The following is a 26,927-nucleotide window of genomic DNA, read 5'->3' on the forward strand; positions in this document are numbered from 1 at the left end:
CTGAACCAGCAGTTTTTCCTCTCTTCACTCTTCCTTCATTGCATTCTCCACCTCTTGTCCCTCTTCTCCACTCATAAGAGCCAAAGTTAACCCCTCCACTTCTGATCTTACAGCAGACTCAGGAACATTTTGCATTCAACCTTTAACAGCTGGCTGATTAGTGTAATGACAGCTTTTCTGGCATTTACCTCCTGTGTTGCTCCTCCTCTTTGGTACCACAGAGAGAGAGATAACATCAAAAAAGTAGAGGCAGAGCGATTATTACACCATAAAAAGAACAGCAGAGATGTGAGTCGGTCCTCTCTTCTTTGGATCAGTCAGCCTGGCTGTCTTTTAGTTGCTGGATGTGCTGTCAAGCAGACAAGAGGATACTTGTAGTGTCACGACAGAAAATCTTTACAAAGCAACGGTGATTGCACAAAAAATGACAACAGCACCTCGAAGAGTTGAGCAGGGAAAAGTAACATCTGCAGTCAGCATACACCTGTCCAACCTCTGACCCCTTCCTTTCTTCAATGTCTCCTCTGTTGTCTCACATCTGTCAACATGTTGTGCATTGTTACATCATCAAAAGCAGCCACACTCATATTCGTGTCGGGATCCTCTTTTTCTTCTCCTGTTCTGAGAGAAAATGGGCTCTCCACTACAGCATATCAGCGGTGTCTTCATCCTGCTTTACACCACTAAATAAAAAGAAACCATGGTTAAGGCTGACTGGAAAAAACAGATTTATCTTGAATTTGTACCACCAAATGCCTGGAATAAATCTGATTTCACACTAATTTTGGCTGTTCAGTTTCTTCTTTGAAGTGTTTGTTGTACTTTCAAACAATTTGGGGTTCAAAACTGCAGGCTTGCTAAGCTGCTTGGTAATGTTTTCATGGTAATGTTTGAACGATCCCTAAACTAATAGCAATTACAAAGAAAATAACTCTGAGATTCACTGTTATTTCTAAAACAAATATGACAATTTTAACATTTTAATCACACTAATCAAAGTCTAACCCTAACCTTAATCCAATCACCAAGTAGTGTGAAAACTACAAACCCTAGCATCAGTTTGTGAGTAAAACATAAGATACCTGTGCCCTATGAAGAGGATCAGCGCTCAGTGAAGAAGTCCATTACTATCTGCCTCCACAAGTCAACCGTGCAGGCCGATGGGTAGTAAGAAACCTGCATTTTACCAGGGTTGTCAAGTGGGAACCCTCCTTCATCAGTGTTTCGTCCAGTTAGTCCCAGGACACCTCCAGAGGGCTGGACAGTGATCTCCAGCATCCCAGAGTCCCCCCCCTCCATGCCAGCTCTCACCACCCACCACGCCAGCACGGAGACATCATCCTACTTATCGTACCACACGGCCCACACAGCCTCAACAGCATGCCGTCTTCAACAGACCCAGGCTCCGTACATACAAGCTCCAGGTAGTGACAATGCCGATACTACCTTCCTTAACACCACTCATGATTACATTGAAACAGTTATGGGGAAAGGGGAAAATGAGACAGATTAGTACAGAGAAAGAGAGAGTGAGCAAGCTTAGCAACAGGGTGGGGGAGGCAGAGCTAAGGGTGTGGTACCCTGTTGTGGGCTAACACACACCCTGGCCCACAGCGTTCTTACTCTCTGCTTAATGTATAGGGCAGGGATACTCAGTCCATGGCCCTCCAGTCGCCTGTGGCTCTTTAGTGCCAAGTTCAAATGAAAACTTTTACTTACTTTTAATAAGTATATTATTATCGTCGGGTGCGTGCGACGGAGGAATGCGCTTAAGAGTGAGCAGAGGAAGTCAGCTGGTCATGCATCTCTTCAGTAAGCTCATTCATTGAAGTGTGCTGTCCCACACTCATATTTTATGATGATCATTGATGATCATACGTGTCGTCGGTCATCAGCGACCCACACACACACACAGACACACACACGGATCACATGTTGAGATAACGTAATATCTAGTGAAACTCTCCTGAACGTGGGTGTTTCATTTGATTTGATGTGTCTGGGAGAGCTCCAGGTGTGAGGCAGGACCGGTTTTTGTTATTTTGAGGCCCTGGGCAAAGAACAATATGAGGCCCCTCCCCCTAAAGCTAAAAGCATCAATAATCAGTGGAAAAGAATTAGAAAACATCTTTTTATGTTAATAAAGCCACAGAACTACAGTAAATGTCCCAATGTGAGATATGAATACACAGATAGCCGACCATCATTCCTCAGTTCTTTGAAAAGCACCTCAGAGCTCAAACTAATATTTTGACACGTCATTAGAACAGGTGGTGGTTATTGCATCTATGGATCTACCTTACAGCCCTCAGTTTTGGAATGTGGCTCTTGCTAAAGTATTTAAAGACAATACAGCTCCTGGGTAGAAAAAAGGATGACCTCCTGAAGGCTCAGGAAAAGACAGACTTCTAAGGAGGATAGAGTGAGCCGGATTAGAGGACCTGATAAATGCCCTTCAACTAATATTTAATTAATCAATTAAGCATTTTAAGGTGCAGAGGAAAAAAATTTGGTGCACAATATATGCCAAGCATTATCTGCAACCTTTTGAGCTAAGCCCCCCCTTTGTTCAAACCTGGTGATGGCCCAGACCAAAGCGCTATGTCAGGCCTAAGACTGGTGCAAACTATCTCCTGTAGCACAACAAGTTTCCCTCCCAAATCTAACTGCATCTTCCAGTCCTTAGCATCCTTTAACTGGCCTAACTGGTTCCTTCCTAATAACCTGCCTCCTTTAACCTTCTGTCCTTCTCGGAAAAACTGAACCGTCCATTAACCTGTCGCCTTCTGTTTTCAATTCCTGCTGCTAGACTTTTCAAAACCATGTCATGTCTCCATTTATCTACCTTGTGACAGACTGATCTCACATCCTGTCAAAATGTGCCTCAAGGTTGCTCTCGGAGCACAAAGGACATGATGGGTCCCCGTCAACCCAGCACTTTAGGTTCTGAGGTGATGGTAGGACATCATAGGTAGACCCTAGCAGGAATTTGATTTTTATATTGACATATGATATTTTTGTATTGACATATGATATTTTTATATTGACATATGATATTTTCTAAGGCCTGACCAATTGATTGGCCCACCAATGTAATTAGCCGACTATAGTCTCTCATAACTAGTTGTTAATCAGCCAAAAGTTGTCAGATGCCGAAGTACGCGCTTGTTTCTCCACTAATTAAGAGCAGGAGACAGGAGTTTACTTACACATGATGTCTGTGTTCTGTTATTTTTTTCCAATAGAGGGTGCTCTCACTCCCTTCATGCACCACCCTCCATATTTACCTCCTTACAGCAGTGACTATAACTCAGAGCAGCTTGAGCAAATTTGTTGACCAGAACAGTTTGCCTCAGAGGTTAAATTTAGTAGTTTTTGAACTAGTTAAGAAGTCCATAAGTTTCCTGTATCATTTCAACCTGCTTGGCCATGAGTCATGACGTGCCTCACTGTGCCGGTCAAGCTTATCTGTATATTGGGCTGGGTATTACCACTGATTGCCTGAATTGATTTGATTTCGATTTACAAGGTCCCGATTCAATTCGATTCCTGTTTTGATTCGATTCCTGTAGTGTTGTTTTAGTTGAAAAACCTGTTTGTTTGAACATTTAAGATTTTCTCAGAGAACTAAAGTTGGAAGTAGGTCAAAGACTGTTCCAACCCTCCAAAAAATAAAAAATATAAGGGTTTGAATTAAAAACTGAGCCTGAACTAGTAGTATTTACATTACCATTTTGCCTCTGTGTGGCACAGCTTCCATGTAGCCTTTCTTCTGTCCAGCGTGCATCTGCCTTTGTAGTTTTTAAATCTAAAATGCAGCCGGATATCCTCTTCAGTTTGGCTGTGCCAACAGTGGAGCACAGCTGCCAGGCTCCTATGTGTTTGTTTTAAGGCAGAGATAAGTCTCTTATTGCAAGTCTAAGTTGAAAGTCTTGTTGCTAAATGTATTATGATAAAAAAAATAAGCAAATTATATATATAATTTTTACTTAGTGACTAAAACCATGATGTATGATTACACATAAGCTTATGTTTACATTGTGGTAGTAGTGGTAAAAGTCAACAAAACAGGTTCTAACACTGACTGATTTTAAAACTACAAGTTTTCACATATAGTGCATCTATTGTGGTGCTCTAATGATCATCTGCTGTAAACTGTTGTTTATCCATCCCTCCATCATACTGTTACCACCCAGCTCATGGGGGGAAAGGGAAGTAACTTAAAAATCAGATTATGCTGTTTATAGGATTTGCAATTTTTTTGTCACTTTAATTCAATTTGTCTAGTTTTAGCCCTGCTTTTTGCAATGTTTTGCCTTTTTTGACACTTTTTGACCATTTAAGCTGTCTTCTTCAGTTAAATGACATTTTTATTCCCATTTTGCCACTCTGTGCTGTTTTTAGCCCATTTTCCCCCTCTTTTGACAGATTTTTTTTCCCATTTTAGTCACTTTTCACTAATTTTTAGTATGTTCTTGCCACTTTTTGATGATTTTTACCACCTATAACTCATTTTTTTGCCACTTCCCCAACATTTTGCCACTCTTTTCTGCCCCTTTTCGCTCCTGATTGCCCAGTGTTTGCCATATAATCCCTACTGTGCCCGTTTTCACCAATTTCAGCCACTTTTGCCGCCTTAACCCATTCTTTCCACTTTTCACCTCTTAAATGTTGGCTGTTGCAGATGTATTTTCCAACAATTTGACTCTTTGGTTGAGCAGGGTTGAGTAACACTTCTTTAACCAAACCAATATAGAGGTGAAACAGCACGCCTAACCCTCGTAAATCCAACAAGGCAAAAGCACTGCGATGAATGTGTGTGCTCCTAAAGATAACTAAATTCCTGACCCAGACTAAATGAATATGAATATGGTGCCTCCTAACAATAAAATACTAAGTTAAAGATACTGCAAGTTCTGGAAAGAAAAAGGTCAACACTGAACAAAGACGCACAGAGATGGGGTGAATCAAATGAAGCTAGGCCTAGACTGAAGGGTGGAAGAGCTTTTGTGGCTGAAGGTTTTCAGGCGCTTCTCTCTGATTGGTTGATTAACTGAGCAGGGCTGCACACCAATCAGGCTTAATGGGCTGGGTGCACAGTTGAAAGAGATTCAGCCTATTACTTTTATAAACACGCACTTGGAATCCCGGGCTATAATGCTCCTTAAAACTGTAATGAACCTCCCGCCACCAGAGGCCACTGTAGCTTCAGTTAATAGCCACAGCCTTCCTGTCTGAGTTTTCCCATAGCTCTTCACCAGATGTAAACATGAGAAGCTCAGCAGGAAGCTTAGACCAGTGGTTCCCAAAGTGGCGGTAACGGGATGCTTTCCATAAAAAAAAGACAAGTTTCATATGATTTAGAATCATATATTTTTTCCATTATTTTAAAAAATATTGTTAAAATGAAAATCAAAACGTAGTTATCAAGTGATATTTGTGGCTAAATGACAGCAGAAGTTTTAAAAACTACCTAAAACACAAGTTTGTACGTGATGTACAATATTGTGCACTTTATCCCCCTCAAGGGAAGATGGGGGTCCCAAATCTCTTACACAGTTTTTTTGGGTGTCACAGGCTTAAAAGTTTGGGAACCCCTGCACTAGACAACTCAGCCAGGTTGTCAGATCACTGCAGACCACACACCTGCCAACTTGCCAACGACCTTGGGTGATCACGTCATCAGAAAAATAAACAAACATGGACGTCTGTCCATACCCTCTTATTTCACTCCAAACTTTATAGTTTAAGGAATGATGATGAATTAAAGCAGGTAGGTCTGCTGGTTCAGCCTAAAACTCCACTAAAGTATTTGTTCATACAGCCATTATTTACAGCTGATATAGGCAGATTTTTTACTGAACAGGAAACTCCAGCATTCCAGAGCCAACCCCCTCCATGTCTGCTCTCACACCCACCATACCAGCACAAAGACATCATTACCTTACCTCCCTTACTGCATGGCCCACAGAGCCTAGACAGCATGCCAACAGACCCAGGCTCCAAATATGCAAACTCCAGGTAACGACAAAGTAGATACTAGCTTCCCAAACACCACCCATAATTAGTCAGACAATCATTCCTCCTACAATCTTTACACATAAAACTGAAATTAAAAAAACGTACAAAAGAGAAAATGAGAGAGACAGACAGAGCTCATCTGCCATATCTGCCGATACCGATTCACTTTTTAAGCTAATATCTGTCAACACTGATTTCATGCTGATAATATTGTATTTTTTTTTCTTTTTTTTTTTTTGTTCATTTAACCTTTATTTAACCAGATAAACCCACTGAGATTGAAATCCCTTTGGGGTGACCTGGCCAAGAGGTCAGCAGCAGACGTCATAATTAATAATACATATTCAAGAGACAGATCATAAACTATATGTTAAAACAAACAATAATTACGAATTAGAGCTAGATCAAATTTTAAGTGAAGGATAAGGAATCACAATAACAATTTAAAAACAAGCGCTGTTCGATGTTCTCCTGTTGTCTGTCATTTTAGATAGAGTGAAAGTTTTCCAGTGAGATGAGTTCAGACAGTCTCAAATCAGTCTGGAGAGTATTTGTGCAGAGGGGGCAGAAAAACTGAACGCTCTTTTCCCCTGTTCAGTACTGACACGAGAAACAAGCAGGTGGAAAATATCACAAGAACACAAGGCATAGTGGCTTTTAGTTCTTTAAAGAAGAGTACATAAATAAGAAGGAACTAAGCCAAGAAGAGCCTTGTTAATTAGAGTCAGCCAGTGAGTGTACCTGTGAGCACTCAGAGGAGGACAGCCAGATTTGGCATAGAGTTCACTGTGATGCGTGAGGCGACTACAACCAGTGACAAACCTCAGAGCACAGTGATAGACATAATCAAGGATTGTAGATGTTTGGCTGAGGCAGTCATGTACAGAATATCACCATAATCAAGCAAAGGTAGAAAAGTTGCAGATAGAGGATATTATGAGGTCTGAGAGAAAAGCAGGATTATTTCTGTAACAGAAACCTATTTTCACCCTGAGTTTGCGCTTCGAAACGAGAGCTCCCGATCAATAAGAAAACCCAGATATTTATAGTCAGCTACTAGCTCAATGGGCACACCTCGTGAAGTTCAGACAGAAAGGATGCTCCCTGGTAACTCACCTGAATTAGAAAACATCATGAGTTTGGTTTAGTCTGCATTTAAAACCGAGACTGAACAACATTAAAGCAGACTATAAAAACTTAAAAGCCTGCATAATCAAAGATAACCAACAATAAAAATTGGTTTCATCTGCATAAGAATGATATGAGGCATTTGACAACTATACACGTTAGTAATATAAATGGAAAATGAAATAGGTCCCAAGACTCAACCTTGGGGCACACCTTTGGAGACCTCCAGAAAAGACGAGGTGGAACCACCCATCTGAATGCATTGGGTTCTCTCAGACGGGTATTTAGCAAACCACAATGCTGTATATTTTGATAAGCCAATCAGGTGAAGCATGTTCATCAGTAAACTGTGATCTACTGTGACAAAAGCTTTTGATAAATCAATGTAAAGTGCAAAAACAGTATTTCATAGAATCCAAGGCATCAATAAAATCATTTAAAACCCAAAAGCAGCTGTAATTGTGCTATGTTGCTTCTCAAAACCAGATTGAAAAGGTGATAAAATGTTATTTGTGTCAAGAAAATCCTTTCATTGATCACTTACTATTCCTTCAAATACTTGCTGTGCTAGTCTTACACGTCTCTGACTTTTGGTAGTTTGCTCAAATATAGAAACACCGCACTCCTGATGTCACTTAAGTCCATGAGGGTTCAGTGCTTACAGACCAGGGTGGAGATATGGATAAAGCCACATAACCAATAAACATATGTTAACTGCCATTTTTATTCCTAGATGCTGTATTTTAATCTCTTCAACCCAAGCCCTTGTCCCATTGAGTGTGGCTTCTTCATTTTTGCGATCCTTTGAGCAGCCAAATAAGAAGCCTCTGTGCTTTTTCTGAGGTTGTGGTCAGGTTCACTATTCGTGTTTTCTGGCAGATGTATTCCTCAGCCCTTTAGTTTGAAAAAAATCTTTTGTTTTGTCCTTTAACTCTGCATCCTTTGCTATCAGATAATGCTTTAGCTTGGTGGGCTTTACATGAAGACACACAACACATTTTGGTCTTCTATCGCTGTTCCAATAAAACCAAACTCCAGATGGCAGTCATCATGTTTTCTCAGTTTAGCTGGTGTGGACCTAGCATCACTTGTTGTTGCTAGCTGGACCTAAAGAGTGATATATTTACAAACAATGGAATTAAGTTACAACTTCTTTTTCTTCCCAAGCCTTTCAGGTTGGTGTAATTAGTGTATGTAATAGATTTTGTGATAACTGGATCATGTATGTAATGCCTTAACTTGCCCAATAAACACAGAGATTAAAGCAAAAAAAAAAAAAAATTCTGACTAAAATTTTTTTTCAGCACCAAATCATATTACCCGACCATCAACCTACCATGCCACACGTGTAAGAGCCTTTTTTTCTGCCTATCAGTCACTTCCCAGAGGTTTTCATGTAAAAAGGAGTATACTGTGTACATTCCCTTAGCCCAAGGGCACAGTATACTGTTCTCTAATCAAGCATTCGAGTTGTAAAAAGACTTCCACCTACACTATTAAGATTCTCAGGACCAATACCATTTTAAAGGAAGAGGTCGATTTTGAACAGCTTTTCTGTTAGTTTGCTTTTATGTAATTTCAATGTTTTCAATCTATTCAATAAAACACTTTTTGCAAGGCTTAACTCAGCTAAAATGTAGTCATACAAATATTCAACCATCTCCATAACTTTTCAGTGCAAGTTATATATTTTACTTTGAACAGCCATACAAATAAACAAAACTCACAGCAGCACCAACAACTAAGAACAATTAAGCGCAGTTGTGTAAATGGCTATCCTGCTTTTTATTTCTTCTGCTTTGTGGCAGTGAAACCAAATGCCTCCAGTCACACCCATTTCTGGGGTCTTTCTGAATGAGCTGCAGGTTCTGGGGCTCTGACTCCAGCAGTGGAGAAGGAGGCTGTAGCACAGGGGTCTCAAATTCATTTAGGGTAGGGGCCAGATTTGCTCCAATGAGACGTCCTGTGGGCCGCACAATTTTTTTTAGCGATATCAACACGACCAACAACTAATATATAGGCTGCTGTAATTTTTATAAAGAGAAATGATCCAATATTAGATGTAGGTGTAGATGTAGACCATTTAATGAGTGCTGCATGTTTGCACACTAAATGGTTAATTAGTTACCTTAGAAGGAGAATTTATTTGCAAGTAATCTAAACAGGTTGGGCAAAAATGTGCTGTCCTTGTAACATATAACAAGTTTTACAGATTTTAACGTTTTTAGAATCCACTGATGATGAATTTACAAGACTGGAATATCATTCAACATGACTGTTTATGGCTTTAAAACAGCAACCTATTCACAAAACCTGATCTAAGCCCTGTTTAACCTGGCCTGGCCTGGCCTGAACCCGTCATGAACTGGAGCATCTCCGTGCTTAATTTGGCGCTGCGTCAAGATCAAACATGCCAACCTCTCATGCCTCATGTCTCATGCCTGTGTCCAGATTAGGATTAAATGTTCAGTTATAAAGTTTTGTTTTTGTCGTTATGAGAGGAATTTTTACTGTTTGATGAGACCTGGAGTTAAATACGCCACAGGATTTATAAACCATGTCCTATATAAACTTAAGTGATCAAGACCATAATTTCACTTCTTGTTGACATAAAATTCAAACATATATAAATAGAATTAGTTGATATTACTTTGGCATTATAGAGTGTAAATGTCAGGGATTAAATCAGATGAGAGATTGAACTGAGTTGCTCTCAAAGGTGAGATACGATGTCTGCATCACAATTACGCAGGGAAAATATTTGTCATCCTGAGCTCAGCTGTTTTAATCCCACTCAGGAGATGTTTGGTTTTACAAGGCAAAAACCTCTGGATTCCTTTATAGACTTATTTAAACTCCTATCCACATCTCTGACCCTTCCTGTCACATCAGTGAGCTGTGATGTCTGCGTCGTTTAAAGAATGAGTTGAGCAACAGCAGCAGAGACTCTCAGACCAGCACCCTGGTAGCCCAAGTACTGCTGGCACTAAACTCAGACAGAACCCGAGCCCTGGACCAAGCAGAAATCATTGATGCCTTTGCTCTCAACCATAACAATTGGAAGACTGTTTATTATGAAGACATCAAACTAGCGTGTTTTGTCAGCTGCAGTGTGTTCATTAAATGCATTTGTGGATTAAGGCACCTGTTTTGAATTGTTCTTATCTCTTAATGCTCATTCATAACATGGATATAATATGAACTGAGCCTTTTGTTGGCTTTAAAGCTGCAGTGTTGTTGACTGGCAGCAGAAACTGGTGGATTTTTGTGACTGAGGCTGTAGTGTGCGTGCGTATAAGGCGTGGGCCGCACTAACACTACACTTTGATGTCAATGGGGGGCCAAAAAATATCTTCCTGTGGGCCGCAATTGGCCCGCTAGTTTGAGACCCATGGTGTACTATAACCCCTACCCTGTCTTCTTCAACAGTACATTAACTTCACAGAGACGTCAATAAGTAACATGTAGTTCTTTCCCCCCTCTCATTTTCCAAATGACGGAAATTCGTTGTGGTGACGGAGAACTTTAATCCATGTTGGAGTATAATAGGCATTGTTGCTTAAACTGGAACATACACACACAGAGTGTGTTCTTAAGCTCAAAAAAAGTTTACACTAAAGAGCAGAAAGTTTTCATTTGACACTGATCCAGTGGAAGAGACAACAAGCACTTAAACACAGATGCAGAACTAATGAATAATTTTTTGATGCCTTTGTTTGCTTTTAAAAGGTCAAATAGAGGAATCACAATTTATCAGTCTGTTTTACTTTCCATAAAAAGATTACAACTCATCAGTGTATGTTTGACCTTCCAAAAAATCCTCCCCAAAGTTTAAAAATCAAGCCATGTGAAGAAGCATCCCCCCAGTTCAAAAGTGAATTTCAGGTCCTGACATTGACATCAACATTGACATTGCCTTGGGAATTTTATTTGCTACTCTGTCATGTTTTTTGAAGGAAAGTGAAGGTGCACCAGAGAGTTTGTCATCTATTTTTCACACAGACACCACTCAAACTTCCCATCATACATGTGACATCATTTGAAGACACTCATCAACAGCTCTCTTTCCTCTCTGAAGTCTCCGCCATGAAATCATACTGCCATCTTGTGGTCATATTCATAGCCTTTCCATCACTTTGGTAAAGGTTCATCTTTGTCTCATCAGTCCATAAAATTCTGTCTCATAATTTTTGGCCTTTTTTCCCTACTGACCTCATTTTATTTCCTTCCCCTTTGGCTGTTTTAAATCATTGTAGCCCTCCCCACTTTGATGCTTTTATATCTTTTATTGCTTCTCTTTTGTATGTCTTTGCTACATTTATTTAAAACATATAAAGATATAATATTAAGGGACTGTAAACCAAGTATTTTAACATAGCACACACCTCTGGCTCTAACGGGCGACACAGAGACACACACAGCTAAAGCGCACACAGAAACAGCGCTGGCGCTGACCCTCCACAGCCAGAGAGGAGATTTAATGCAGGAGGAAAAAGTTCAGGTATTCTGAAACTTTGCCCTCAACAGATTGAAGCCTGAAGTCTGAACTACCAACATGTTACCATGCACTACAGAGTAGGTGTGTGCGTGAGCATTGCGTTTGTGTGTGTCATGACAAAAGACGAGAATGAGAGGAGAGCAGCCATTGCTGCTGCATTAAAGACGCACGAACAGTCAAAGGAAAAAAGACAATAGGAGAAAAGAGTGACAGCGGGACAGAAGATCATGATGGAAAAATTAAAAACAGAATATTGTGCATGAATCCCAAACTACGAGTCCGAGTCAAGTCTTGGGTCTTTTGCGCACAAGTCCAAGTCAAATCTCAAGTCACTAATGTGTGTGACTTAAGTGCGATTTGAGTCCAAGTCGCAGACTCGAGTCCCCATCTCTGATACAGTTCTCCACCTCACCCTCATAATCCTCCGACAAAAGCACCTCTGAGAAACTCTCCAGCTAGTCAAATTAAAACTCCTGTGCCAACATGTCTTTCCTCCCCTCCTAACCCACAGCTGTGATGCCATTCCTCTGTGAGCACCTGGGTGTGTCAGGGTGGCACTGTTACTTGTCTAACAGGCTGACCCAATCCAAGCCTTTCTAGCTGTCTGCAAGTGAACCTTCCAGGATCCAGGTAACAAGAGGAGGTGCAGAGAGGTGGGGCTTTCTGGGACCACCCACACAACTGGAGGCAGATAAAAGTCCATCACAGAGAGCAAGAGGACACTTAGAGGGACTTGACTCTCCTCTAGGTGCGCCCTGCCAAACCTCTCTCTCTCTCTCTTTCCTTTTGTTTGAGAGTTCTTCCTAATCAGAGAAAATGAGTACTTCAGTCAGAAAATCCGTCACCGTCTCTTCAAGGCGCAGTGTTGGGGGTAGTAATTTTGGTGGGAATCGTAATTTCACTAGTATGAGCGTCGGTGGGAATACTCCAAGGTTTACCGCAAGATCGGTATCTGGAATCGGTGGTGGTAGAATGTCAGTGACCGGTGGTGTGTTTAAATCAGGCGTTGGATATGGTGGTGGTGGTGGTGGTGGCGGCGGCGGCTACAGTTTCAGCAAATACAGTGGTAGTGTTAGTGGTGGTGGTGGCGGTGGTGGTGGTGGTTACGGTGTCGGTTATGGTAGTTTTGGTGCTGGTTTCAGTGGCGGTGCTGGTTTCGGTGGTAGTGGTTTCGGTGGTCTTGGTGGTGGCGGATTTCCGCTGCCGGCAATCACACAAGTCCAAGTCAACCAAAACCTGCTGGCCCCTGTTAACATCGACATTGACCCCAACATCCAGACCATCCGAACCCAGGAGAAGGAGCAGATCAAGAACCTCAACAACCGCTTTGCCGGCTTCATTGACAAGGTGAGTTTCATTTTCTCATGCATAAAGAAAAAGCCTCTGTTAAAAATGTTTAATGTTTGAATTTTCCGTGCCATGTAATAACAACAGGTGATGATAGATTTAATGTAGGATTCACTACACTGATGAGCTAAAGTTCACCGTTTTTTTGTAAGCATGAATAACTGCAGGAACCTGCCTCCCCAGCGTTCATTAAATATTACACAGCAACTGATCTGCAAACAAATAATGTAAATGCTCACAGCCTTGTTTACTATGACTTTAAGCACAAATGCATCACTATTTTGACAAAAGTGAACAGGATTAAGTAATTTGTTCATTTGCTCAAGCAGTGTGTTGAACTCTGATCTCAAACCAAAATCCAGCAGCAGCAAACTCTTAAACTGAAACCTGACCTATTAACTTCTTGTTCACCATAACTGAAACTTTGCCAGCTGTCTCAGTGTTAAGAGAGGTAGGAAACAAGAGTGGTTGGATCCACTAGCATACAGTATGAGGGGGGAAGGGGTCAGGTTATCTTCAATCTCTATGGCAGTAGGAATGTATAAGCTCTTAGCTTAACTGCAAGGAAGATCATAAGAAACATCAATTAATACCTTGCAAAACTTGCATTACTTTAAAGTGATATTTCATGAGTTTTGAAGTTAGGTCATATGAGGTGCTTGGCTATAGAAGTGGCATTAGCCTCCAGTGGTTATCACAAGCTCAGAGATCCCTGCTGCATAATGGCTGGGGATGGGAACATTTTATCCACATAGTTGAAGGAGTTTTACGTAAAAATTGGCCAAGAAAATATGTGGCTTGCCTGTATGCTGTCGAAAATGTACAAAGTACTTTATCCCCCCACCCCCCAAAAAAACCTGTGTCAGGCACTAACTTATGATGCAGCTTTAGGCATGTTGTCTCCTTCCGCCACACACTGTTATCTTCTGATCAGCAGTGTGAGTCTGTGGGATTCTACAGTAAAAATAACACCATACCTGGCTAAAACAAAGATCATAGGAGCCAATCCAACCCCAGTGATGAGGATGTGCCGTTTTAGCTTGGTGTGGTGTTATTACCGTACAGGTGTACAGGCCAGCCAACATATTTTCTTGGCCTATTTTTATGTAAAACTCACTAAACTACGCGAATAAAACGTTCATCTACTGGCATTATGTCGCCACAGATCTCTCTGAGCTTGTAATAACCACAGGAGTAACTTTCACAGCAGTCACTAGAGGTGAATGCCACTACTATAGCCAAGAACCTTATATGACCCAACTTCACAAATCCTGAAATAAACCTTTAAGAAAAGGTTTGAGCTTTTGGTTTCCTGTGTGCCACAAATGATTAGGGATGAAGGAAAATGTGAGGGGTGTTTTTGACCGAGCAACTCAGAAAAGACAGGCAAGGGAGTTTCTTTCAGGCAGATAAAAGACAATCAACCACACCTTATGAGAGAAAATGCTCAGTTAAGATTTTCTAGTGTGCACATGCTATGCCTTATTTGTCAGGATGATGTTCCTTTAGACTTCTCACAATAAAACCATTACAAACTGAAAATACACAATGAAGATTTTGCATTATTACAAGAGGGAAAAAATTTAACTGTCTGCATTTAACATCTGAATTTAATTTTTGTCTCTAAAGCATCAGGATTCAAGTGATGCGACAATTATGCCTGGTCGGTAGTATTAATTACAGAGGGCTGTGGCGGACAAGTTCGCTCAGTGAAAGTATGCATCCTTGGCGTGAGGGAGCGTTAATGTCAGCAGTTTGCAGGGAGGGTTGAGGCTAAGGTGTGGCATAAATACCTCACCTTGCCTTACCTGCCCTGAGGGATATTTTCATACAATAGCTGCCAAAATTGCTCTCTGTGTGGGAAAGCCACACAAAGGTGTGGCAAGAACAATCACATGAGTGAAGTAAAACAAAGAAGACAAACATCTTAAACTGAGCATGAGGAATCATCAAGGAAAGTGTAAGAAAATATAAAGATATAGGTTAATGTAGTATTATGGCTAAAATCATTTGACTGCAATCAGAAATGGTTATAGTGTCATCATCTGATACCTGAACTTTCATTTTGTAGCCTATATTGTGGCCCGTCCATTTAAGGTGATAGGTGGCTTTAGAAATAACTTGATGCCTTTAAGTATAACCTGATCAATCGTTACACTTACTCTAAATGTTCATATTTTGAAAGAAAGCTTTTTCTAATTGACCTCCACATTATAGGACGTCTTTTATCAACCACTGCAGGTCACCGCCAGATACATGTCATCTTAAGACACTTCCATGTTCATTTCTTGATTGAGTGGCAAGAGACATTTCAAGACTTTTAAATGCTAATCTTTGACTTCCCTATGTAACTAGATATAAACTTGCGTGTACCATGTTCATGTTTTAGGTGCGCTTCCTGGAGCAGCAGAACAAAATGCTGGAAACCAAGTGGAGCCTGCTGCAGGATCAGACCACCACCCGCTCCAACATCGATGGCATGTTTGAGGCTTACATCGCCAACCTCCGCAGACAGCTCGACGGGCTCGGCAATGAGAAGGTGAAGCTTGAGGCAGAGCTGAGGAACATGCAGGGATTGGTAGAGGACTTCAAGAACAAGTGAGTTGATACCAAAATGACCTTCATTCATCTATGCACAAAGCTTTTCTCATCAGCTAACTAAGTCCATGTTTGTGTCAGATATGAGGATGAAATCAACAAACGTGCTGCTGTGGAGAATGAGTTTGTGCTTCTTAAGAAGGTGAGAGTAAATCTGCAGTGACAGGTGTTAAAACTACAAGGTTAACTGATATAATACTTTACATTTGGGCCGTCACCAATGCAATCTGAATCTCTGCTGGCAGGATGTTGACGGCGCCTACATGAACAAGGTTGAGCTGGAAGCCAAGGTTGACGCCCTTCAGGATGAGATCAACTTCCTCAGAGCTGTCTATGAAGCAGTACGAAAAATTCAAATTCTTTTACTCAATATTTTGTTTATATACTCCATTTTGTTCAAAAGAAGAGAAAGATAACTGGCTCTGATGGTATGAATAAAGGGAAAAAGTACGCTTTCCTTTAAAAGCTCACTTTGAAAAGTGATAAATCTCTTGTGTAGGAACTGCGTGAGCTCCAAGGACAGATCAAGGACACTACAGTCATTGTTGAGATGAACAACAGCCGTAACCTGGACATGGACCAAATTGTGGCTGAAGTCAAGGCTCAGTACGATGAAATCGCCCAACGCAACCGTGCTGATGCTGAGTGTTGGTACGAGCAAAAGGTAGGAAGTGAGAGACATTAGTCTCACCCATTTCTAAACATAAAATACAATACCTGCCCTGTCAGTGAACATTTGAATCTTTAACAACTGTTATTCCAAACCTTTTTACTTTAGTTCCAGGAGATGCAGGCTTCTGCAGGCCAGGCTGGAGATGATCTTCGCAACACCAAGACTGAGATCGCTGAGCTGAACCGTATGATCAGCCGCATCCAGAACGAGATCGAGGCAGTCAAGGGACAGGTGGGCCCTGATTAACAGCTTACATAAAGATCACTTCTATACAGCTCTGGACCTATGAGCTATTTAGAAAAAAATCCAAACATAATAAATCCCTCTAAAAGCATAGAGATACCATATCTGAAGCTTCTCCATATTATCCAATTTTTCAGCGTGTCAATCTGGAGGCCCAGATTGCCGAGGCTGAGGAGCGTGGAGAGCTGGCAGTCAAGGACGCTAAGCTACGCATCAAGGAACTGGAGGAGGCCCTGCAGAGAGCCAAACAGGACATGGCCCGCCAGGTCCGCGAGTACCAGGAGCTCATGAACGTCAAGCTGGCTCTGGATATTGAGATCGCCACCTACAGGAAACTGCTGGAGGGAGAGGAGGACAGGTACTGAAAAAAATCTAAAACATTTTAGGCTAACGAGAAATTAAATCATCGGATGCCTGACTTTGAGAAGGAAGCAACTTCAACAGCTGTGAGTGCTGATTTGTGTATTTCTTTTCAGAATTGCAACTGGTGGTGGACCATGCAACATCATCGTGCAGCAGACAAGCAGCAGTACGTATAAACAAATATTGTTAAAATTCAAGTCATTTAAGTCAACTTGCAGGTTTTCAAGTTAAACTATTAAGCACTGAGAATAAGAACACTACTATGAAGCAGAATGATTGCTTGATACTTAACTGAATAAGCATGACATTACAGAGAATGATTACATTTGATTTTCTAAAAACACAGGCGTCAGTGCTGGTGGCGGCGGCGGTGGCGGCGGCATGGGCGGTGGCTTTGGCGCCGGCTATGGCATTGGCTATGGTGCCGGCATGGGCGGCGGCTATGGTGCCGGCATGGGCGGCGGCTATGGTGCCGGCATGGGCGGCAGCATTGGCAGCAGCGGCATCATCAGCAGCGGCGGCGGCATTGGCATCATCAGCGGCGGCGGCGGCATCATCGGTGGAGGTGGAGGTGGCAATATGTCATATTCACAAAAAACCTCAAGCAGCATCGTCCGCCGTGTGGTTTAACTGAACCAGCTGTTTTTCCTCTCTTCACTCTTCCTTCATTGCATTCTCCACCTCTTGTCCCTCTTCTCCACTCATAAGAGCCAAAGTTAACCCCTCCACCTCTGATCTTACAGCAGACTCAGGAACATTTTGCATTCAACCTTTAACAGCTGGCTGATTAGTGTAATGACAGCTTTTCTGGCATTTACCTCCTGTGTTGCTCCTCCTCTTTGGTACCACAGAGAGAGAGATAACATCAAAAAAGCAGAGGCAGAGCGATTATTACACCATAAAAAGAACAGCAGAGATGTGAGTCGGTCCTCTCTTCTTTGGATCAGTCAGCCTGGCTGTCTTTTAGTTGCTGGATGTGCTATCAAGCAGACAAGAGGATACTTGTAGTGTCACGACAGAAAATCTTTACAAAGCAACGGTGATTGCACAAAAAATGACAATAGCAACTCCAAGATTTGAGCAGGGAAAAGTAACATCTGCAGTCAGCATACACCTGTCCAACCTCTGACCCCTTCCTTTCTTCAATGTCTCCTCTGTTGTCTCACATCTGTCAACATGTTGTGCATTGTTACATCATCAAAAGCAGCCACACTCATATTCACGTCAGGATCCTCTTTTTCTTCTCCTGTTCTGAGAGAAAATGGGCTCTCCACTACAGCATATCAGCGGTGTCTTCATCCTGCTTTACACCACTAAATAAAAAGAAACCATGGTTAAGGCTGACTGGAAAAAACAGATTTATCTTGAATTTGTACCACCAAATGCCTGGAATAAATCTGATTTCACACTAGTTTTGGCAGTTCAGTTTCTTCTTTGAAGTGTTTGTTGTACGGCACCTTCTGACAAACAATTTTGGGCTCACAACTGCAGGCTTGCTAAGCTGCTTGGTAATGTTTTCATGGAAATGTTCGAACAATCCCTAAACTAGTAGCACTATTTACAAAGAAAATAACTCTGAGATTCACCATTATTTTGAAAACGAATATCACAATTTTAACATTTTAATGACACTAATTGAAAACCTAACCCTAACCCTAATCCAAACACCAAGTAGTGTGAAAACTGCAGACCCTTGCATCAGTTTCTGAATAAAGCATAAGATACTTGTGCCCTATGAAGAGGATCAGCGCTCAGTGAAGATATCCCTAATCCATCACTATCTGCCTCCACAAGTCAACCATGCAGACCGATGGGTAGTAAGAAACCTGCACTTTACCAGGGTTGTCAAGTGGGAACCCTCCTTCATCAGTGTTTCATCCAGTTAGTCCCAGGACACCTCCAGAGGGCTACAGAGTGATCTCCAGTATCCCAGAGTCACCCCCTCGATGCCAGCTCTCACCACCCACCACGCCAGCATGGAGACATCATCTTACCTATCGTACCACATGGCCCACACAGCCTCAACAGCATGCCGTCTTCAACAGACCCAGGCTCCGTACATACAAGCTCCAGGTAGTGACAATGCCGATACTACCTTCCTTAACACCACTCATGATTACATTGAAACAGTTATGGGGAAAGGGAAAAATGAGACAGATTAGAGAGAGCAAGAGAGAGAGAGGGAGCCAGCTTAGCAATATGGTGGGGGAGGCAGAGCTAAGGGTGAGGTACCCTGTCGTGGGCTAACACACACACTGGCCTGGCATGGCGTTGTGCCCCCATTTACTCCCTCATTTTTATGAGGGAAGAGAGAGAAGAGGGCGGGTTAAGCAAAACTAACGGTTACTCCTTCTCATGCAAATCCACTGACTGGCCTGAGCTTCCGTCCTCCCACAAAACCGTCAGCTCTATAAAATAAACTACACGCTGACTGGCAGACCATAGGACTATGTCAGGTTAAGATTGGTGCAAACTATCTTCTGTGGCACAACAAGTTTCCCTCCTAAATCTACCTGCATCTTCCAGTCCTTAGCATCCATTGACTGGCCTAGCTGGTGCCTTCCTAAAAACCTGCCTCCCTTACCCTTCTCGGACAAACTGAACCGTCCTCGTCCCCTGATTATGTCCAGCATTCACCTGTCCCCTTCTGTTTTCAATTCCTGCTGCTAGACTTTTCAAAACCCTGTCATGTCTCCATTTATCTACCTTGTGACAGACTGATCTCACATCCTGTCAAAATGTGCCTCAAGGTTGCTCTCGGAGCACAGAGGACATGATGGGTCCAAGTCAACCCAGCGCTTTAACTTCTGGGGTGATGGTAGGACATCATAGGTAGACCCTAGCAGGAATTTGTTTTTTATATTGACATAATTTTATATTGACAAATGATATTTTCTAGGGCCTGACCAATTGATTGACCCACCAATGTAATCAGCCGATTATAGCCTCTCAGAACTAACTGTTAACCAGCCAAAAGTTGTCAGACAGACACCAAAGTTAACACTTGTTTCTTCACTAATCAAGAGCAGGAGACAGGAGTTTACTTACACATGATGTCTGTGTTCTGTCATTTTTTTCCAATAGAGGGGACTCAGACTCCCTTCAAGCACCACGCTCTATTTAGGGTAAGCGTACCCATTAAGCCCAAGCACCATTTGTGTCAAAGGTTTCAGGAAAAACTCAAAATGGAGGACCCAAATGCAGATAAAACAAAACTGGTTTAATTAACAAACAAAAGAACTACTACAACTAAAACACTGGAATCAAAATCAAAGAAACAAAACAAAATCCACAGGAGCACGAGGGAAGCACGAGGAGTAACTGACACGAGGAAGACATCAACAATGAACCGACACAGACACAGGGAGACAGAGAGCTTAAATGCACAGGGAGTGATTAACAACGGAGGACAGGTGTGGACAATCAGACACAGGTGGAACTGGTGAAGGTAATCACAGTGGAGGGAAACTCAGGCAGGAAGCAAAACTAGAATCACACACAAGGGAAGGCAAACTACAAAGTAAAACAGGAAACATGGAACCTAACACAAGAAGCACACGAGGACTGAATGACAAGACTAAACACTAGAAGCTGAACAAAGGAAACACAGGAGGATACAAAGAACCAAACACAAGGAGGGAAACTAAAACACAGGGAGTAAATCTAAAACATGGAATAACTAAACAAGAAGCACAGGGAATAAACTACACAAGAAACAAAGGGAGTAAAACTAAACATGAGACAAAGGAATTAACTAAACATGAAACACAGGGAATGTAAAACTAACATGAAGCAGGGAATTACTAAACATGAAACATGAGGAGTAAAACTAGACATGAAATGCAGAGAATACTAGACATGAAGCACATAAAACACAGAAACACAAGGGCTAAAGAAAACTCCTTATAAACTCAAAACCTAATACAAGGTCAAACTAGAAATCACAGAATTCACAAAGGATAACCATAGGAAAACTCAGAAACATAATAAATCAAAACCTGGATCATGACAATTTGAGCCCATTTGCAACTTTGAAGTCAATAAAAAAAGAGGGGCCTGTCTAATGCTTTACATTATTTTGCCCAATCACACAATTTCTTAATTATTTGTCAGTTTTTGTTTGGCACCAATCACATTTGTCGATACTGAATAAGGCTGGCCTACATTGTGCCGTCTCAAGGAGGCTAAGATAAAGTCGCCTCAAAACTTTGGTGTTTTGGGACCCCTCAGAAAGAACCTCTTTTCAACTGTTTTCAGCCACTGACTTGTTAAGTACAGTCATATTATGTAATTTGACAGATTATTGATTTGTTTTTTGTGCATAAACAAGTAGTTTTTTGTCATTTCTTACCATTTAGTTTTATGTGAAAAGATTCAAATTAAGACACAAAAAAAGGGTTTGGGTGGGTGAAATATTTTCAAAAAATGTCTTTTTTCCAAGGTGGGCTTAAATGGTACAGTGACCCACAAAAACAGCTAGTGTAAGCTAACTTTGAACAAGAATTCCTTGATAATTCAGAAAGTTTGGCAAAAGAGGGATGACTGCGATGGCAAATTTTACAGCCTATTTAGGCTACAGGCATTTCTTTACACATTTGTTTCATTATGGTGAGAACATATCTTATTTCCCTGGTTTTCACTGGAAATTTTGAGGTTTGATAGCTTTTCACTGTAATCCTGTGTTGGATATTGTTATACCTCGCTAACTTCATTCACACGAGTACATAACAGATCACACACTGCCCAGAAGAATTGTTATGTCAGTTAATTTTGCATAATAATTTGTTTACAGTGAGAAAAATGCCAACAAAAAGGAAGAATTACAGCAACTGTCCTAAAATCATCATTGTTACAAGCCAAACATTAAATCCAAGTTCAATAAGATGTTGATGCACTGTTAACCAGGGCGTGCCTCAAGGCTCTGTTCTTGGACCTTTCCTTTTCACCATCTACATGCTTCCCCTAGGACAGATTATTCACAAACACGGTCTCAGCTTCCACTCTTATGCAGATGACACCCAACTCTATCTCAGCACCAAACCATCCACTCAGCTCCCTCCCCACTCCCTGGTAAACTACCTCTATGACATCAAAGCCTGGATGACCTCTAACCAACTCAAACTCAACAGCAATAAAACAGAGCTCATGGTGGTGGCCCCCAAAGCGCTGCTGCAGAAGGTTGGAGATCTCATGCTCTATGTGGACGGGACCTCCATCCGTCCGTCCTCCGAGGTCCGAAACCTGGGCATCACCCTGGTCTCCACCCTCTCGTGAACTTAGATTTTGGGGGGCTTAATGGGTACACTTACCCTACCTCCTTACAGAGTACAGAGTGACTATAACTCAGAGCAGCTTGAGCAAATTTGTTGACGAGAACGGTTTGCCTCAATAGTGAATTTATAACTAGTTTTTGAACTAGTTAAGAAGTCCATAAGTTTCCTGTATCATTTCAACCTGCTTGGCCATGAGTCATGACTGTGCCGGTCAAGCTTATCTGTATATAGGGCTGGGTATTACCACTGATTGGTCTGTCCCGATTCAGATCCCGATTCAATTCGATTCCTGTATTGATTCCATATCGATTCATGTAGTGTTATTTTAGCTGAAAACCTGTTTTGCTTCAACATTTAAGATGTTCTCAGAGAACTAAAGTTGGAAATAGGTCAAAGACTGTTCCAACCCTCCCAAAAAATAAAAATATAAGAGTTTGAATGAAAAATTGAACCTGAACTAGTTGTATTTACATTACTATTTTACCTCTGTGTGGCACAGCTTCCATGTAGCCTTTCTTCTTTCCAGCATGCATCTGTCTTTGTAGTTTTTAAATCTAAATTGCAGCCTGATATCCTCTTCAGTTTGGCTGTGCCAACAGTGGAGCACAGCTGCTCCTATGTGTTTAAGGCAGAGATACAGTCCTTAACAAATTTATTAGACCACCTGTCATATTTGTCTCAAAGACCATCCAGCATCATGAAGTGCTTTAATGCAGACGCTTTCATTTTCAGTGAGGTCTCGATGTTTGACTATTCTGAACAGGAATGAGGGATTTCAAACTGAATTCACCCAAATTTGAGCCGGCTCACTGGGCTTCTCTGAGAAGTCAGAAATTAATCAGGCATAACATTCAACCACTAAAACTCATTTTTCTGTTCAGGGGTGCAAGTAAATAACTATAATTTGACATACTAATCAAGAAATACTACTGTGCTTTACTGTTTTTTCAGTTTTTTTTGTAAATCAGTACATTTGAAAATTCATGGACAACAATAATAATTATATTTTAGCATAAAAAATATAATTTGGGTTAAAGAGCTTCTACATATTGGTGTATTAACCATTGCAGGAACATAAAAAATGATTTTGGTAATTACCACTGCTGTTAATTTAGGGCAGCTGTGGCATAAACCTTACTTTGGTCAGGGTTAGGGTGGTCTAACACATTTGTGAAGCACTATAAGTCTCTTATTGCAAGTCTAAGTTGAAAGTCTTGTTGCTAAATGGATTATAATAAAACAATAAGCAAATTTGATATAGTGTTTTTACTTAGATTGAGTAAATCCATGATGCATAATTACACTTAAGCTTATAATGTTTACACTGTGGAAGAAGTAGTAAAAGTCACCAAAACAGGTTCTAACACTGATTTTAAAACTACAAGTTTTCACATATAGTGCATCTATTGTGGTGCTCTAATGATCATCTGCTGTAAACTGTTGTTTATCCATCCTTTCATCATACTGTTACCACCCAGCTCATGGGGGGAAAGGGAAGTAACAAAAAAACAGATTTTTTGGTTTATGGAAAGTTAACAAGTCAATAACAAATTAGAGCTAAAGAGAGTCTAACTAGAGTTGTGCTACCTTACCTCAGTGAAACAAAATGGAAAGAAAGCCTAACTACTCTCTCTAACCAAACCAAAATACAAGTGAACCAGCACAAACAGTAACTCCAACAAGGCAACGGTGCTGAGATGAATGTGTGTGCTCCTAAAGATAACTAAATTCCTGACCCAGACTAAATGAATACAGGTGCCTCCTCAAGATACTGCAAGTTCTGGAAAGAACAAAGTTAACACTAAACAAAGCTGAATCAAATGAAGCTAGGCCTAGACTGAAGGGTGACAAAGCTTTTGTGGCTGCAGGTTTTCAGGTGCTTCTCTCTGATTGGTTGATTGACTGAGCAGGGCTGCACACCAGTCAGGCTTGTTAGCTGGCTGCACAGTTGAAGGAGATTCAGCCTATTATTTTTATAAACACGCACTTGGAATCCCGGTTTATAATGCTCCTTAAAACTGTAATGAACCTCCCGCCACCAGAGGCCACTGTAGCTTCAGTTAATAGCCACAGCCTTCCTGTCTGAGTTTTCCCACAGCACTTCACCAGATGTAAATATGAGAAGCTCAGCAGGAAGCTTAAACCAGTGGTTCCCAAAGTGGGGGTAACGGGATGCTTTCCATAAAAAAAAAGTTTCATATGATTTAGAATCATATATTTTTTCCATTATTTTAAAAAATATTGTTAAAATGAAAATCTAAATGTAGTTATCAAGTGATATTTGTGGCTAAATGACAGCAGAAGTTTTAAAAACTACCTAAAACACAAGTTTGTACATGATGTACAATATTGTGCACTTTATCCCCCTCAAGGGAAGATGGGGGTCCCAAATCTCTTACACAGTTTTTTTGGGTGTCACAGGCTTAAAAGTTTGGGAACCCCTGCACTAGACAACTCAGCCAGGTTGTCAGATCACTGCAGACCACACACCTGCCAACTTGCCAACGACCTTGGGTGATCACGTCATCAGAAAAATAAACAAACATGGACGTCTGTCCATACCCTCTTATTTCACTCCAAACTTTATAGTTTAAGGAATGATGATGAATTAAAGCAGGTAGGTCTGCTGGTTCAGCCTAAAACTCCACTAAAGTATTTGTTCATACAGCCATTATTTACAGCTGATATAGGCAGATTTTTTACTGAACAGGAAACTCCAGCATTCCAGAGCCAACCCCCTCCATGTCTGCTCTCACACCCACCATACCAGCACAGAGACATCATTACCTTACCTCCCTTACTGCATGGCCCACAGAGCCTAGACAGCATGCCAACAGACCCAGGCTCCAAATATGCAAACTCCAGGTAACGACAAAGTAGATACTAGCTTCCCAAACACCACCCATAATTAGTCAGACAATCATTCCTCCTACAATCTTTACACATAAAACTGAAATTATCCATGGTCTCACGATAGAGTGAAAGTTTTCCAGTGAGATGAGTTCAGACAGTCTCAAATCAGTCTGGAGAGTATTTGTGCAGAGGGGGCAGAAAAACTGAACGCTCTTTTCCCCTGTTCAGTACTGACACGAGAAACAAGCAGGTGGAAAATATCACAAGAACACAAGGCGTAGTGGCTTTTAGTTCTTTAAAGAAGAGTACATAAATAAGAAGGAACTAAGCCAAGAAGAGCCTTGTTAATTAGAGTCAGCCAGTGAGTGTACCTGTGAGCACTCAGAGAAGGACAGCCAGATTTGGCAGAGTTCACTGTGATGCGTGAGGTGACTACAACCAGTGACAAACCTCAGAGCACAGTGATAGACATAATCAAGGATTGTAGATGTTTGGCCGAGGCAGTCATGTACAGAATATCACCATAATCAAGCAAAGGTAGAAAAGCTGCAGATATACGATATTTAAGCAGGAGTTGTTTCCATAACAGAAACCTATTTTCACCCTGAGTTTGTGTTTTGAAAGAAAGCCTACGATCAAAAAGAAAACCCAAATTTTCATAGTTAGCAGCTAGCTCAATGGGCACACCTCGTGAAGTTCAGACAGAAAGGATGCTCCCTGGTAACTCACCTGAATTAGAAAACATCATGAGTTTGGTTTGGTCTGCATTAAAAACCGACGAGACTAAACAACATTAAAGCAGACCAAAAAAACTCAAAAGCCTGCATAATCAAAGATAACCAACAATAAAAATTGGTTTCATCTGCATAAGAATGATATGAGGCATTTGACAACTATACACGTTACTAATATAAATGGAAAATGGAATAGGTCATAAGACCGAACCTTGGGGCACACCTTTGGAGACCTCCAGAAAAGACAAAGTGGAACCACCCATCTGAATGCATTGGGTTCTCTCAGACGGGTATTTAGCAAACCACAATGCTGTATATTTTGATAAGCCAATCAGGTGAAGCATGTTCATCAGTAAACTGTGATCTACTGTGACAAAAGCTTTTGATAAACCAATGTAAAGTGCAAAAACAGTATTTCATAGAATCCAAGGCATCAATAAAACATTTAAAACCCGAGTAGCTGTAATTGTGCTATGTTGCTTCTCAAAACCAGATTGAAAAGGTGATAAAATGTTATTTGTGTCAAGAAAATCCTTCAGTTGATCACTGACAATTCCTTCAAATGCTTTAGCATTGTGCTGCTCTTAGACGTCTCTGACGTTTGGTAATTTGCTCAAATATAGAAACACCGCACTCCTGATGTCACTTAAGTCCATGAGGGTTCAGTGCTTACAGACCAGGGTGGAGATTAGGACAAAACTACTGACTCCTGTAAAATCTAACATCTTTTAACCAGTAGTGCTGCCGCCCCCTGCTGGCGTTTAAAAAAATAAAGCAGGCATACTGTTCACTTCTGAAATCCAGAAACAGTTATCTTCTACATGGTATGGTCTATTAACTGGAACAGTGTATGATTCTTAGTAGAATAAACACCTGATTTTTTAACAAGTTAACCACTTAACTGGCCCATTATTGGGACTGATATTTGTCATTTAGCTAATGATCTGTATCAGTGTTTTATTTTAAAGATCACTGATAAAAACTAATTCTCTAAAAACTCTGCTACTTTGTTCTGAAAGTGGTGAACATATTAACTGTACTTGATTTCTGGCTTTAGATATAAGGGCTTCTAAATTGGTGACACCACCCTTCACCCAAGGTTAAAGCCCATATTTGCTGCAATAACTGGGGCCCCTGAATGACAAATGATGTGTGATTTTGCTGAAATTCTGCTGCATCGGCTTTTACGCCAATAC

General features: G+C 41.1%; 1 protein-coding gene across 1 annotated transcript; it reads left to right on the plus strand.

Annotated features, from left to right (window-relative positions):
• Positions 1-12,385: 12,385 nt before the first annotated feature.
• Positions 12,386-18,282, plus strand: LOC121517426 (keratin, type II cytoskeletal 8-like). The gene is made up of 9 exons (XM_041799173.1): positions 12,386-12,994; positions 15,384-15,592; positions 15,674-15,734; positions 15,838-15,933; positions 16,092-16,256; positions 16,371-16,496; positions 16,646-16,866; positions 16,985-17,037; positions 17,218-18,282. Exons 1-9 carry the CDS (start codon positions 12,464-12,466, stop codon positions 17,499-17,501), a joined length of 1,746 nt encoding a protein of 581 aa, XP_041655107.1. The 5' UTR covers positions 12,386-12,463; the 3' UTR covers positions 17,502-18,282.
• The last annotated feature ends 8,645 nt before the right edge of the window (positions 18,283-26,927 follow it).

This window comes from Cheilinus undulatus, linkage group 11 (assembly GCF_018320785.1).
Source record: "Cheilinus undulatus linkage group 11, ASM1832078v1, whole genome shotgun sequence".
Taxonomy (NCBI): Eukaryota; Metazoa; Chordata; class Actinopteri; order Labriformes; family Labridae; genus Cheilinus; species Cheilinus undulatus.

Excerpts from the sequence above, each read along its gene's own strand:
- LOC121517426 (XM_041799173.1), top strand. The coding sequence starts at position 12,464 with ATGAGTACTTCAGTCAGAAAATCCGTCACCGTCTCTTCAAGGCGCAGT. Across the intron at positions 16,867-16,984 it reads CTGGAGGGAGAGGAGGACAG|AATTGCAACTGGTGGTGGAC; the intron begins GTACTGAAAAAA and ends ATTTCTTTTCAG. Across the intron at positions 17,038-17,217 it reads CGTGCAGCAGACAAGCAGCA|GCGTCAGTGCTGGTGGCGGC; the intron begins GTACGTATAAAC and ends CTAAAAACACAG.